Source organism: Ciconia boyciana, chromosome 1 (genome assembly GCF_034638445.1).
Source record: "Ciconia boyciana chromosome 1, ASM3463844v1, whole genome shotgun sequence".
In the NCBI taxonomy this organism is placed as follows: domain Eukaryota; kingdom Metazoa; phylum Chordata; class Aves; order Ciconiiformes; family Ciconiidae; genus Ciconia; species Ciconia boyciana.
In genome coordinates, this window is record NC_132934.1 from 43,992,039 (window position 1) to 44,006,963 (window position 14,925).

At 40.7% G+C, this 14,925-nt stretch overlaps 1 protein-coding gene across 14 annotated transcripts in view; it reads left to right on the plus strand.

Moving 5' to 3' along the window:
• NAV3 (neuron navigator 3) overlaps positions 1–14,925 on the plus strand; it is a 562,373-nt gene that overhangs the window by 437,445 nt on the left and 110,003 nt on the right. For all 14 annotated transcript variants that reach the window (XM_072864069.1, XM_072864018.1, XM_072864025.1 and 11 more), the window contains 2 exons: positions 12,773–12,881; positions 13,305–13,688. In XM_072864069.1, the coding sequence (XP_072720170.1) occupies positions 12,773–12,881; positions 13,305–13,688 (493 nt within the window). The remainder of the gene's footprint in view (positions 1–12,772; positions 12,882–13,304; positions 13,689–14,925) is intronic.

Consider the following 14,925-nt stretch of genomic DNA (forward strand, 5'->3'; position numbering starts at 1 on the left):
AAGAAAATGGCATAAAGGGTACTAGACATCAGAGATGTTTCTAATCTGATTATTCAGACTCTGGCATTAGCAGCTGACTGACATAACAGGCAGCAAAGCAGAACCACTGGGAAAATGTGGTCAATGGTTTGTTGTATACAGAGGAAAACAGATGTGTGTCACCCATAATTGGCTGTTAGCAGCAAAAAGAATGAATGGATCAAGTACTACATCTGTGGAATAAAAAATTGTCTGCATTGGTGAACTATCACCAAGTCATTGGTGATTCTGTCATTGGTGAACCTGCATGGAAAAAATCTCGTGTGATGGCTGTTCAGGGGAGTGTTCCATGGTGGATTAGCCATGAGAAAGGCCAATTACATTCTGTTACTTAGGAGCAACTTTATTCTGGTACGATCAGGGGATTATACCAGTAGTAGCAAAGAGATAAGCAAGGGTTATTTCCTTGATCTGCTCACTTATATCCAGGGTGTTAAGAGATGAATCCAGAGTTTCTTTCACTTGGATATTATAATTTTCCTGAAATCTTCCACTGCTGCTATGGATGGGCATCATCTTTATATTATCTCAAGCTTCTTTTGCAACTTGCTAGCCAAACACACTAGCACAATATATTGGTAGGCAATGAGGATCAATAAAGATCATGCAGGGGACTGAGCATCTGTGGAAACCACTAAACAGCTTGTAGGAGAGGGTTCATAAAGTGCTGTTCCACCTGTATTATGTTTCTGCTTCGTTACTCTTTATTATTTTTACAGTGCCAAGTATTTGCAGCTAAGGCTAACATGCTCAGGACTAAGATATCTTAGCCCGTATCATTGTATAATCTGTTCCTCTACTTTCAGAATATCTACACACTCATGTTTGTTATTGTCTCTTGGCTGAAGATTACTGCTCCCATAAGTAGCAAAGCAGATCATGTCAGAGCTCCTGATCCACTTCAGGACAAAGTGAGCCAATCAATCTTAAGCTAATGCTGTAAGCAAGGCTGGTTCAAGGCTTCTCCACGATACAGGCAAAACTTGGATGGGGAAAAAATAATTTTAAAAAGATTTAGGAGTGGTTGTTCAGGCACCATTCTCCCTGAGTGCTTCAGGATACCAAATCCAAGCTAATTTCCTTGCTCTAGTGGTGGACAGTCATAGCTCTGTTATCTGTGCCCAGCAAGGCTGTTCACTTCCCTTCGCCACTGTCTGAACACCAGTGATGGGGAAGTAGAGAGGGAAACAGAGAAGCTGTAGGGGTAGTTTCCAGTTCTCCTCTGCTGTATCTTCTTCCCTGTTTCTAAGGGAGCCAGTTACCTTCAAAACCTCTCCTGTCTTCCAGCTCAGAGCTGATGAAAGGATGGGGCAAAGTCAGAGCACAAGCCACTTGTTTTCTGCCCACTACTGGACAAGTGATCACTTGGTTTTACTTGCACAGCTGTGAGAGGAGGCTGGTGCTGGAAGGCGAGGGAGATGGTGAGGCTGGTGTAGGCGTGGACTCAGAGTTGCTGCCCTGATATCCTGAAAAACCTCTTTATTTATAGCTTGTCCCCATAAATCTGCTGCCCTAGGTAATTTCCCACATGGCTTATGCCTAAAGCCAGTTCTGCCTCTTGGTAGAGCTACTGTAAATATGGGTTTCTTCACTGTTCCTCCATCTCTGCTAGGAATTTGTTCCAGATGTGATCTGAAGTGCTTCAGACTTTTTTCCTACTTCTTTTTTTTTTTTTTTCTCTGAATATTCCACAGCTCAGCCAGAGCGGTCCCAGATGTTTCCATGGTGCATATGCAGATCAGCAGTGCAGCACATGCACAGTAGGTGTAAGGCTTCCTGCACACCTTGGATCCCCTCTGGGTGCACGGTGCCAGTGATACCCATGCACATGCTGAATGAGTCCCATTTGGAGGCACGGGTCACCAATGCAGTAGTTTCAGTGCGTTTTGCATACAGTAGACTCGTTGCACATATGGCACACAGATGTGTAGACTTCTGTCCAGGAAATCCCAGACAGAAATTTGGGAGTCCTAAATAAAGACCAGTTCTGCAGTCATGTATGAACATTCTTTCTTGCATCTACTTTATGTACCAGTTGCCTCAACAAGACTACTCAGTATCTATGTTTCTGCAAAACTGGAGTATAACTTTATAGACAGGATTTTAAAACCAGAATGAAAAGAAAGGCTGATAAAGTGATCCGCTTTGGCACTTGTTTTTCATGGTATGACTAGGAACAAGTTGTGTAGACTTTCTTGCCCAGTATTCCTGCTTCTAGTAGCTGTGCCATTTATCAGTCTCTGCTGCAAGTTCATTGGAGAAGGATGTCAGTCAGTTAATTATTTAATAATCTGTTGTAAACTGTACATGCCAGTAACTACAAAGTATTATTTTATGAAATCAGTGATAGTGTTTGGCTTTAACAAGTGTTTACATGTTCAAAGAGCTTAATGCAAAGTGTTTGATTAAATAATTATTCATGAATTTACAAATATTGACTAATTATAAAAAAATCTGAGGGATGAAGCAGAAATGAAAGAGTAACTTTAAGAGTTATAGGCCAATATCAATGGCAGGATTAGCATAAAAACATTCAATTTCCAAGCTTTTATGTTTACTGTGTTTCTTTTTTGGTCTCTGAAAGAAATAATTAATAGGTGTGGAGATAGTTTACAATAGTTTTTTTCAATTAAGCTTGGCTGAAGAGATTTATAATCCTATGCATTTGCAGATCTGTTACATAATTCATTTGTAAGGCTCCAGACTATGCACTGAGACTTCAAAGAGTAGTTCTTAAAATCATTTTTATAATTCCTTTTATGAAAGAGACAGTAAAAATAAGGTAATATGTTACACTGACTGAGATGGGTTGGGAAAGCTCCCTGTGCTGTTCTTGGTTTAAACATATTCCTGCATGGTGGGTGAGGAATACATGGAATTGCAAAGTAGGTGAGGAATAATGCTCTGTCATGACATTTGCTCTCCTCTGGTCTCCTATACTGTCTGCTTAGTTTAGAAAGATGTATTTGCTTTTTGCTATATTTCATACATTTAAAATGGAGGGATGAGCTTTATAGAAGTATTTTTCAATAAATAAACCTGAGCATTCCACATTTCAATTTTATGTTTTGTCAAATGACATCCTACAGAGGGGCGTGGTAAAGCAGAAGGGTAAATTCCATGTTCTTTGTGCCAAGCACTTGGTCCAAGATGTACGTATGTGTCTGCTGTATCTGAGGATGATCATGATGATCTGTGTACCAAATAAGACAGTGGGATTAGTGGGAGAAAAGTTCATATAACCTTGTAATTAAGGGCAGTAGTATTGAGTTTGTACACACAAAGGCTGAATGAAGGTTGTGTGATTAGCCCCAGTGCCTCCATATCCCAGCTTTTGACTCATTGTGCTTTTAATGTATGTAGAAAAGGAAATGAGACAGGTGGATGCTGGAGCTGCCAGCTACTCTCATGTGGCTCCCATGCAGTTCAGGTGTTATTCCTGTACCTGGACGATGGTCCGTGACCTGTGTCCTGCTGGAGCTGGGCTGCCGTGAATCGCTCAGGTGGGAGAAGAAACAGGTCAGCAGAGACACTGAGACCCATTGGGTTTCCCAGGACCCAGCTGTACCCCTGCCAGAGACCCGTCCAGTCTGGAGTGGTGTGGCACCTATTGCTAACACCATACATGAGGTTTGGTGTGGCTCATTGGGTGAAGACATTTCATCCCCTGCCGTAAGTTTTTCTGTTCCCAGCTGGAAAGAGGAATAAATATACCTGGCCAGTTCTGGCAGTCTCGTATCTGGTCTATTCAGGCTCAGAGCTGAGTGGCCGCACCGTGCGTTCCTTCCCTAGCAGAGCAATGCTTAGCACGAGAGAGTACACCCTGTCCACGGGGCTTACTGAGACCAGATACAGCACCACAGGAATGACTGCTACATATCACCAGGCTCACATGCTATGAGCTCGGCGTGGAGGCAGAGCAGGTCCATACCTGCCTGCAGCTGACCATGGAGACAAGCCACTGACAGCAGCTGTTTGGGCATGAAAGGGCAGGTGAGGAAGTTACCATTCATTTATGTGGAGTATCAGGGAGAGATTCAGCTTTGCTGTTTCTGGTAGGAAAAGATCCTGTTCCCTTGATCCCACTGTACCGCAGTGCTGCGCAGGGCCAAATCACTGCCCTTTCTATTAATTTGAAACATAGCGACTGAGAATACTGTACCAATTTGAGTATAAGTTGAGGTTTTAAAACCATTGAGTGGGAAAAGAGTGTGATTGCCCTTCATTTTGCAAATTCCCTATTGTAAATACAGCCCTGGGCAGCTTTTCTAACAAACAGCCTCAACGGCTTCCTCAGCCGTGCTGAACAGGCTGTTACAGCCGCGCGGTGCCAGCAGCGCGTACCGGTGCGGGAGTATGCGGGCAGTGCCGGAGCTCTGCTTCCTCAGCCGGGGCCACGTCAGCATCCGCACCAGCACACCAGGCTCTGCTGCCAGCAGGCACCAGCGCGTTCATAAAAACCTTTTAAGGGCCCATATGCCACTGCAACTGGCAGACCCTGGGAGTAAACACAGCAGTCTTACCTTTTGTTTCCATGCAGAAGAAGTGGCAGGCATTTAATATTTGGGACGACTTTGTAGTCAGGCTGACAGAGCATTCTTCTTGTCTCCTCTTTGACTTTGTGGGCTAGGTGGGGAGGGGAGTGGTATCTCTTCTCGTTTTGGACCCTGTCTTTCTAGGAATGTGTCAGTGATTTAATATGGAAAACCATCATTGACTGAGACTGGTGATTTTTTTTCTAGATTAGTTCTGTGTTTATGAGGGTTACCTAGGAAAAAATGTACCCTTCTTTTAAAATTTCTAAGAAGTTTCTCCCATGTATTTTTTTCCTTATATATCTTTAAAAACTACAAACTGAGCCAGCAAAAAGCAAGAAGTACACTGAGGCTTCTGTTAACACCCATTTATTCATACAGGAAATCTGCAAACAGTCTGTAATTCTTAGGTTGGCATTTTTAAAGGTTACTTCCCTGTCAAGGTTTCTCAGGTAGGGATTTGAGACGAGCATATTTTCACACTGACAAAAGCAGTATATTGTTAGACAGCAATTTTCTTATTTGTAGATTTCTACATAATGTTTTATGAAATTAATTGCCCCTAGCTAAAAAGTTTGTATCTAAAAAATTAGAATGAAATTCAGCTAGTTCTTTGTTCATCTCTCTATTATTTCTGGGACTAATATCTTTTTCTTTGTGAGAAAAGGTATACATCTAAAAATAACTCTTCTTTCTCTCTTGATAATGTATTTAAAAACAACATGTAGAACTGGTGAACTTAGTTCAGACATGACACTGAGTTGGTTTATAAAAACATTAATATTCCATTAATAGGTTTTCTTCAGAAGATTGTGAAACAATTATTTTATTACAGCTTTTTAATTCCATGCTAGCCTCTGAATCTCACAGAGATGCAAACAAGGTATATTTTAAAGAGAAAGAAATTAAATATTTCCTTTTATAAATCACCTTACTGGGTAGGTACTGTTGTCTTCCAGTTTTAGCTTCTTTATGATCTTAAATTTATTTTTTTTTTTATTTAAAGCCGAAATTGCAAGACTGAAGGTCCATTTGCAAATCTGCTTTTAGCTTTCTGCACAGGGAGGAGCAGTGATATGGAAGAAATAGTTTGTCATCCTTACCTTTCGGGGAGAAAAATAGGATTTGACTGTGAGCTAGGTCTGTTACGGTAGCATCCCATTCAGGTGAAGCTGTGTCTTGAAACCTGTGGCACTGTAAACCGGGCAGAGGCTTCTGTGTCTCCGGTTTAATTCACCAGGATGTTTGCTGCCATGGCAGCCAGCAGCATTCACTGCAGTAGCAGAGAAGAGTCATATATCTGGGAATGCAGGTTGAATACTAAAATGTAAGGAGGCTTGTCAGAGCTTTGCTTCAGTGGTTAATTTTGGCTCTTTATTGAGCTCTGACGTGGAGGCTGTACTTGCAGTTCTGTGTCAGCCCATCTAAAGTGAAGAGCCGTGCACTGGGATCAGTCATGATCTGGTGAGAGGGGGGGAAAAAGCCCGAGACAGCACTTGTGCCTACTTTGGATTTCAGAAGGCAGCAGCTGTAGACAGAGATGCAGGCCCACCGCTCCGATGAGACCGGTGATTGGATGGAGAGGGGAAAACACAGTTGGCTTTTGGGATTACTTCTGTGCTGGAGCAGAGTGTTTGATCAACTCTCCTCTGCTTGAGAGAAATCCAAGTGAAAATGACTGTAAGTACTGCAGATTAATGTGACGGGAGAGAAGTGGCTTAACAGAGACAGCAGCATAATTTTAAAGAAAATGACTGTGCCTGTCTAGTCATTTACAGTACGTACACTGCATGTTTGAGCTGTGCTTTTCATTGCAAGTGCAAGTATGTGCTACCTGGGATGTGCAGCGTGCGGTGCTGGAGGGATCGCCTCCCAAACCTTTCCAAAGAATTGAACTGCTGTCCGTCTCAGAAATATGAAATCTAACTGAGGTGAAGCCCCAGCTGGAAAGATGCAGCGATCTGCTGAACTGTCAGTGTTTAAAGGCAAGGAGGTTAGAAGAGGGTGTGTTCGTCTTCAGAAGCAGAAGTCTCTAACCAATCTCACGCTCATCAGCGAAGGGGAGAAGAGGCGATACTCATACAGGGAGAACTGGTTTGGAAACGCCTCCAAGTCCAGCCAGAGTTACCATCAGCGGGAGGCAGAAGCTGGGAGCAGAGGCTCCCTTTCCAAGGCACTCTCGCAGTCGGTGCACTCTCTCTGCCACCCCAGCCTCACTGCACCCCAAGCATTTCAGGCAATACCACCTGCTGGAAGCAGGACGTCCAGGAGGTCGGGAGACCGGCGTACAGGTGAAGGCTTCGAGATTGACAATGAGGAGAGGGGAAAATCAGATGATGAAAATGCGTCCTGCACGTCCCGTTTCCCCAGCAGGAACTGGGCAGAGGAGGAGGAGGAAGGCTGTTTGCGTGAAGGGACCGCACATCTGGATGAAGATGTCATAATAACAATGCTGGGGGACCTAGAACAGGTCCTTTATACAGATATTTTAGGTAAGTTAACTTTGGCTTGACATCAGGAAGGGCAGGAGGAGATCCAAGTGTTAGCACATATCTGCATGGAGCAGATTTTTGATCTTGACAGTGATTTCATGAGACAGAACTGGGTTTATTTGCAGCAGTATGCAAAAATAGGGTCTAGGCATTTCTTCCTTGTTTGCTTACCCTTACCTCTAAAGACTGTATGAAATGAAGGCAAATGTCTAAATCACTTTTGATGGGTGCATGAGCAGCAACAGCCTGTGAATGAGCATGGTTTGCTTAGCTGTTTGAAAAAATAAGGTGAAACATTTAAGTGCTATTAGTTTACTCATAAATAATTTAATTTTAAAGACCTTTTTTTTCATGAATTTAAAATTGAAATCTTGAATCCAGGGTTTGGTTTAGATAGAAAATGTCTCGGCCTACCTACAAACTGTCCCTCCAGTATTGCTTCCCTCTTTTCTCCCCCTGATAATTCCATCCATATACATGGAATTGTGAGTGCCATGGTTTCAGTTTAGTTTAAATAACCAGTTTAGTTATATCAGTGCATGCCAGTGAGCATTTGAAGTCTACAGCCATAGGTGCTTCAAAAGGCTTCTGTGTTACTGGCTTTACTTTTCATTTCTCAGCCCTTTACAAGACTGCTCAAAGTGTTCACTTCCAAAGCTTTGTTCTTCAGCCAGTCAAATGGTTGAAGCAGCTGCTTGCTTTTCCAAGGTTATGTAGCATGTGTCTAGCCTGGAGGTTCTTTGCTGGTGAATATGTTAGCTCTGATTGTGTTTAAACATTCAGGATAAAATTTTTGCTGTGTATGTAATGTAAAAAGCTATCATCTCAAAATAACAAAGAAACAAGTATTCTCTGTTTATGCATACCTTTTTGTTGTTAGACTATGCCAGCATGCACAAAGGGGCTTCTCCTACAGATTAGAGACTTGTTAGCAAAGGAGGCTGAGCTCTCCACCTGCCCCTGCTCCTCTTCAGCTGCGTGTCACTGAGCAAATCCCTGTTCTCTTGTGAGCCTCAGTTTCCCTACCTGCAGAGTAATACTGGTACTTTCCTTTGTGAATTGAGTTAATATCTAAGAGTGGACAATTCTCTGGGGAGCTGCTTATTATTTGTAAATCCTTTTAGGAAAATCAGACAATTAATGGAATTATTATTCTCTCATTTATCTGCTTTGGGCAGTAAATTACATGTGCGGAAGTACTGGAATTATTATGAACATTATTATTAAATGTGCAATTATGGGTAAGCTTCAGAAATGTGGATGTAAAAGTTTAACCTAGGTGATTAGTGACTTCTGTACAATGTTTATTTTGATCTCCTGTGTACATATCTCACACAATGGAAGAAATTAATGTGTTCTTTATAAATCTATTGAGGGAACCTGTAATGGGTTCACTGCTTATAGGCAAGAATTTTGGGACAATCTTTTGGAATATTCATGTTTAACATAAATAATGAAGCTACAAGTGATTTGAGCAGATTATATTTCATGGGGTCAGTAAAATATTTACATTAGACTTGCTTGTAAGAGGAACAGAATTTTGACAGAAAGTTTCAGGGTACCCTGTTTTTAGTCTTTCTTATCCCAGTCTCTCCATATATGAAATAGAATGGCTTTTCTTCTGCCAACAAACCAGAATCACTCGAGATAACAAGCCAGGGAGCATTTCTGATATGTTAGGTCATGCAAATATGGATAGACTCTATGATGGCAGTGGGCCACAGTAATAAGCAACAGGGTGCCTGGCGGAGTCTGGGCTCCCTTTGAACCCGTAGAGTGCATCCCAATCCTGCTGCAATAAACACCATAGAGTCTCTTCTAGCAGGCATGGTGTAGCTAGCTTCCAGAAAAAAACACATATTCGCCATCCCTATGGTCCTCTGTACAGAAGGAGGCTTCATGTAGATGGGGAGGCACAGTGCTGTCCTGAAAATGTAGGTAATGTCAGATGCAAGTTAGGTCTGAGGATCTTGCACTCAGTGCAGAAAATTTCTCAAGCATTGTGTTCAACTGTTTCTACCTTCTGGCTTGTTCACCTATGGTACAGCATGAGTCCATTGATACGTCCTTAAGAGAAGGATGGAAAGAAAAAAGAGCAATTATTTTTAAAACATTTAATAGTTACAGTTATGAGGATTTTTTATGTAGTACTATGTAATATTTTAAGATCATAAAACTCCAGTTGTATCTTTTTTAGAAAAAAAATGGTGGAAAAGCTTTGAAATTACATCTTGTGTCACTGGGGTATCAAAAGAGATTAGACCTCAAACTTTTCACCTTTCCAGGATAGAATAACACCACTTTTTATGGTATAATTTGTCTGAAAGTAAAATATTCTTCTCTGTAAAAATGTATTTTGGCAGTTTCCCATATATATGTACTTTTTTTTTTTGTATTGCAATTATACCTTAAGGCTTTGTTATGCTGTTTACTGTACAATATATATTAAAAAAGACATTTGCTGCAAGAATTTGCAGTGTTAACATACAGCAAGGGACAACTGACAAGGATAAACGAGGAAGGAAAGGGCAAAGTCACTGCAAATATGAATTATATTCAGTTCCTCAAATAAGTATCAAGGTAAAGTATTGCTTTGCCTTTAATTCTGCCTGCTTACACCCTGGAATTTGTCTTTCTGTGTATAACGGAAGATCGTCTTATACCAACAAGCTACTGTTTCACCCCTGGTTTGAGGCAGGGCAGGTAACAGGTCCTGGGTCTCCCCCATATAGGTATTGTGGCAGGAATATAATGTGATCCTGGAAGTAAATTTGAGCGCATTTGGCAGAGGGGGGAAAGCAAAGGGCAGCGACAGTGAGGAACTGAGTGCACCATAGGCAACTGCTTGGGAACTGTCCGGGCTTTCAACAGCAGGTTCAATCTAACAGGACTTAATGGTCTCCAGCTTTGACTTGGCATGACCCCTTTTGCTTCATGGTAATCTCCAGGATGGTGCAGAAAACTCTGCAAACAGTACATGGGATCCATGGATACATTGATCAGCAAGGTGCTTGATTGAACACGTCTAGCTTGAAACAGAGGAGTAGTTGTGGTAATTTCAACCTGAGTGTGAACAGTTGCCTCCTGCAAGGTATTACATACAAAAATGCACACAGGTAGTTTATTTTATGAAGCAAAATTTTGTGAATGGACATGCCCTCGGGGTGTGGCTTGAGAAGATGGAGAGTTTGGCAGCAGTGCTGGGCCCCTATCCGCACTTCTTGTCTCCACCCTGCCCAGGTGTTGACCCCACTGTCAGTTCCATGGTGCCAACCCAGAGGTTTATGCACTGTTGGATCATTAAACCACTGAAGAATTTATTTGGAGCGATAAAACAAACAAGCAAACAGCAGTTCATGAAGGCGTGTTTGGCTGCAGCAAAGAGGACAGAAGACATAGCTGGGGCAGAGTAGATGGGAAAACCTCAAACTGGCATTGCTGTCAAAGTTAGCTTGACATTGAGCCACAACTGCAGGGTACATTGGCTAGTACCATGCATCATTTACCTGTCGGGAAGAAACAAAGGGTATAGGGAATGTATATGAAATAATTTATTTCCCTTTAATGTCAGGAGTTGGGATTTTTCTTAACTGCCTGCAGACTGTTTGGGCGATAGGACCTGGACTGCAGAAGAGGGTACAGTAGCAATTCAGTTTGTCGGTAAGGTCAAAGGCTTCATCCTTTAGTCAAAACTCAAAATTAAGGAGCTTAAGTGAACCACTGTTCAAATATAGTTTGCTTCTGCAAATTCTCCAGATTTGAAATTCAACGGATTTGAAATAAATCTCACTGTATATGTTAACCCAATGCTTTTTGTAAACCAATGTTAAACCCATGCTTGTAGTTCTGTTGGAAGTCAACCTTTTTCCCATGCCTTCAAACAGATGTTGTGTTGAGATCTTTTTACCTTACCAGAATTTTTTTCCTGTAGGACTTATTTTTTTTGCTTTACTTTTCCAGAATGCTTTGTTAAATATACAATTTTCATTGCTTCTGGCCCCGTGTTGAGTATTTCCCAGTTCTCTGTCCTATGCAACTTTTCTTGCAAGCTCTACATTAAGATCTCCTCCTTCCTTTTTCCCATTTTATCTACTCTCTTTTTTTTCCTTTTCCCTCCTTCCCAAGTCTCTCCTACCTATTTTTTTCACTTAGATGGCACACCATGCTTTTCCTCAGAGACATCACCATTGCTGAATTTATATCTTGTATAAACTCACACACAAACCTGGGAGGAGGAAAGGTGGCAACAGAATGAGAAATACAGCAACTTGAAGATGTGTATCTGCATGTGTATTTTATATTTTACAAATGTGAAATATCATAGTGCTATATGGTATTTTGCCTCTGCTTGCATTTCTGATCTTGATTTTTGTATGATGTTGACTTTAAATTCACCAGACTATCTCCTGTTAGATATATTCAAAGATGAAACAGTTTCTCGATGTCATGAGCATTCCAAAATTAGATTAAAAGCTTGTTCTGGATGGGAATGGTGAAATCTAGAGTTAAATATTAGACATAATTTTAGTGGTTGCACAATATCATTCTTGATGATAACATTTCCAGAATGAGGAGTAAAATGAACTCAACAAGGTGAGGTATGACATGAAATTTATCATTGATAGAGTAAAAAAGAAATTATTTGCACTTCATATTCAGCATTGTACACATAACTATAGTAATGATGCTTCTTGCCAACCTTCTTTCAAGCAACAGGTATAGGACACAGCCAGAAGCAGAGTGCTAGCCTTGAACAAATCAGTGATTTTTGTCACAGATTTTCTTTTGAAATTCTCTTATTCTCCAAAAGAAAAACGGACTAAAATTCCTGGATATATGAATATCCTAGAAAACATGCACTTTTATTTCTTCATATATGACTTTTGGATGTTGCTTTGAGGCTTATTATATTTTCCTTTTGTAACACATGCTATATAACTCTTTTTCCTTCTGGGTTTTTTTTTAGTCATGCGAAGTAAACATTATTCAGGATGTTCCAGATGAAGTTCTGCGGGCTTCACTATTCAAGATACCAGATTAGCTTTTCACAATGGGTCCCTGGAGGCTGTTAAAATCTGTAATTGTATAAGTGATGCATGTGCTTAGAGTGTTCAGATTTTTATACCAAGAAGAATATTTTTTCTTTTTATCACGTATGAAGAATAATCTCCCCCTTCAGGAAACCATTACAGTTCAGGAAAGATGCTTTATTAAGTGCCTGACTTAAAGAGTACTTTGAAATAGCCTGGATGTTAAGTGCATACTGAAGAGTTGTAACACTCATCCCAATTCTTTCCAGACACAGATTTACTGTGGCTTTATTTCCTACCAAGTCATGTAAAATGTCAAGGAGGAAAAAGGGGCTGTGTAATGTATCAAGTGGTCTGGGACTGCGTCGTGCCTTGATTACAGAGGATAAAAATCCCAACACTGTAAATCTGAGTTTCATTAATAGATTTGGGCCCTAACAGGGATACTTCACCAGGACTCTTTTCAGTGGTTTTTTTACATACCACATGTTATTTATAAGCGTATGTGTGTTTTATTACTGAAAGGATGAGGGTTTATTTTTTAAAAGATTAAAGGGACAGACCTATTTACAATCATATGTGTGTATTCTCAGCTGTGTATACATGTGTGCACTTTATTCAACCTTATACACTCATGTGTGCTAAAATTTATGCTGGTTTTGCTGTTTTATTCCAGGGGAAGACCCTGAAACAAGAAGAATGAGAACTGTAAAGAATATAGCAGACCTGAGACAGAATTTGGAAGAAACTATGTCCAGCCTTAGAGGGACCCAGATAAGCCACAGGTATGCTGGTTTTGTGTAGACTGCTAAAAATTTGGACCATAGGAGAGTATTACTGGTTGCTTAATGAATTAGAGACTTGCAAGGGAAAATTAACTGTGACACTAACCATACTGTTTGCTAGACTGCCTCAATAACTTAAATGTGACTTTATTATACTTTACTGTCAAAGTGTCTTATACAATCATTCACAAAGATGGTTATTGTTTCATATATATCTACTTAGAAGCCTACAAAATTTATTTTAGATTGTTTTATAAGTAGAGGTTATTGTTTACACAAACACATGAGTGCACATGGAGAAACACACGCACACACACACAGAGAACTTTTTTAAAAAATATATATTCTTCCAGCCTTTGCTTTTCCTTGTTTCTCAGGAACAGAGAAAACACAGTTCACTGACTTCTCCATTTTGTTTGGTAGCACATTGGAGACAACTTTTGACAGCACTGTGACAACTGAGGTGAATGGGAGAAGCATACCAAGCTTGACAAGCCGGTCCACTCCAGTGACTTGGAGGCTAGGGCAGGCCAGTCCTCGGCTGCAGGCAGGAGATGCCCCATCGTTGGGCGCTGGTTATCCTCGCAGCAGCGCGAGTCGCTTCATACACACAGACCCTTCTCGATTCATGTACACCACCCCGCTTCGCCGAGCAGCTGTTTCTCGCCTTGGAAATATCTCACAGATAGACATGAGTGAGAAGGGAAGTGGTGATTTGGACATGTCCTCTGAAGTTGATGTTGGTGGCTACATGAGCGATGGGGACATTCTTGGGAAAAGCCTCAGAACTGATGACATCAATAGCGGGTAAGTAGCACTTTTTCCCCATTTGATCTAATGCATGATTGGCAGGTTTAATAGGATTTTTCTAACAAAGTCTGACACACAAGTGGAAGTTGCATTATGGTTGCTACATAAAAATATACATATAAAAAACAAAACAAAACAAAAAAAAGCCCCTAAGTTGCCAGTGATGTTCTCACCTGCCTTCAAATTCAGTTCTTCTCCTTTAACATCAACATGACTTTGCTATGAACTTTGATAAGAGCACAGGTACTTTTTATTACTTACTGGAATTTCTTAGTTATCTGGTAAACCATCATTTTGCACTGCTTGCTCTGGGATGGGTCTTCTTTCGGTATTTTTATGTTTTATTTGAGGTGGAAGATACGGTATTGGATGCAGCTGATGAAAAGCAGTTGCTGACAGCACTGACTTTCTCTGTTTCCACTTCAGATGTTGTCTAGTGTAGTCTGTGTGATAGGCCTTTATTGCAATTTTTCAACTGTTCATATCACTGAGCTGTAGGAATATCTTATCATAAAAGAATAGATCAGTCACTCTCCTACATACCCAGGAAGAAGAATGACAGTTATTTTTATTTTTGTTTGCTTAACCAATAGATTGACTTTGGGGTACTGCATTCTCTGTGTTTCAAATTACTATTTAACAATTCTTACATCAATGTTGGAACATAAGTCATTTCACTCCTATGTATGTTAGAACTCCTAAAGCATAATTTAAAAAAAAAAGGCCATGTTACTCTTTTACTCAAATTACTGTTCAGTGCTGTTGTTGGCATCTGAAGGCTGCTTGGTGGCTGAGGTAACATTGGTTTGAACAGAAGTTCCATAGAGTACATGGCCATGTCACACCACACTACTTTGCTCTGTATAAATTTAGGACTCTTGCTGTCAATCTAATCTTTTAGTTTGAAGTATAGCTATGAGTAGAGAATGGTGGCTGATGAAATTGGATATGATACGTTCCCAAGGGCAAATGTAAGTCTGTGATCAAAGCTCTTTCTAGAGTAGCGTCTCACCTCAAGCACCACCCAAAGATAGACCTCTAGAAAACGCATAACTATAAAGAAAGCATATTCCTGGATCTCCCTGGTGCCCTGTCTCAGTGATCTGTGAATGGAGCACTGCTGACAAGGTTGTCCACAGCTTAGCATTAGTGGCTGTCAAGTAGGATGCCATATTCATGTGTGCTAGAACAAAGACATATGGAAAATGTAATACTTTAATGTCTGAAGACCTTT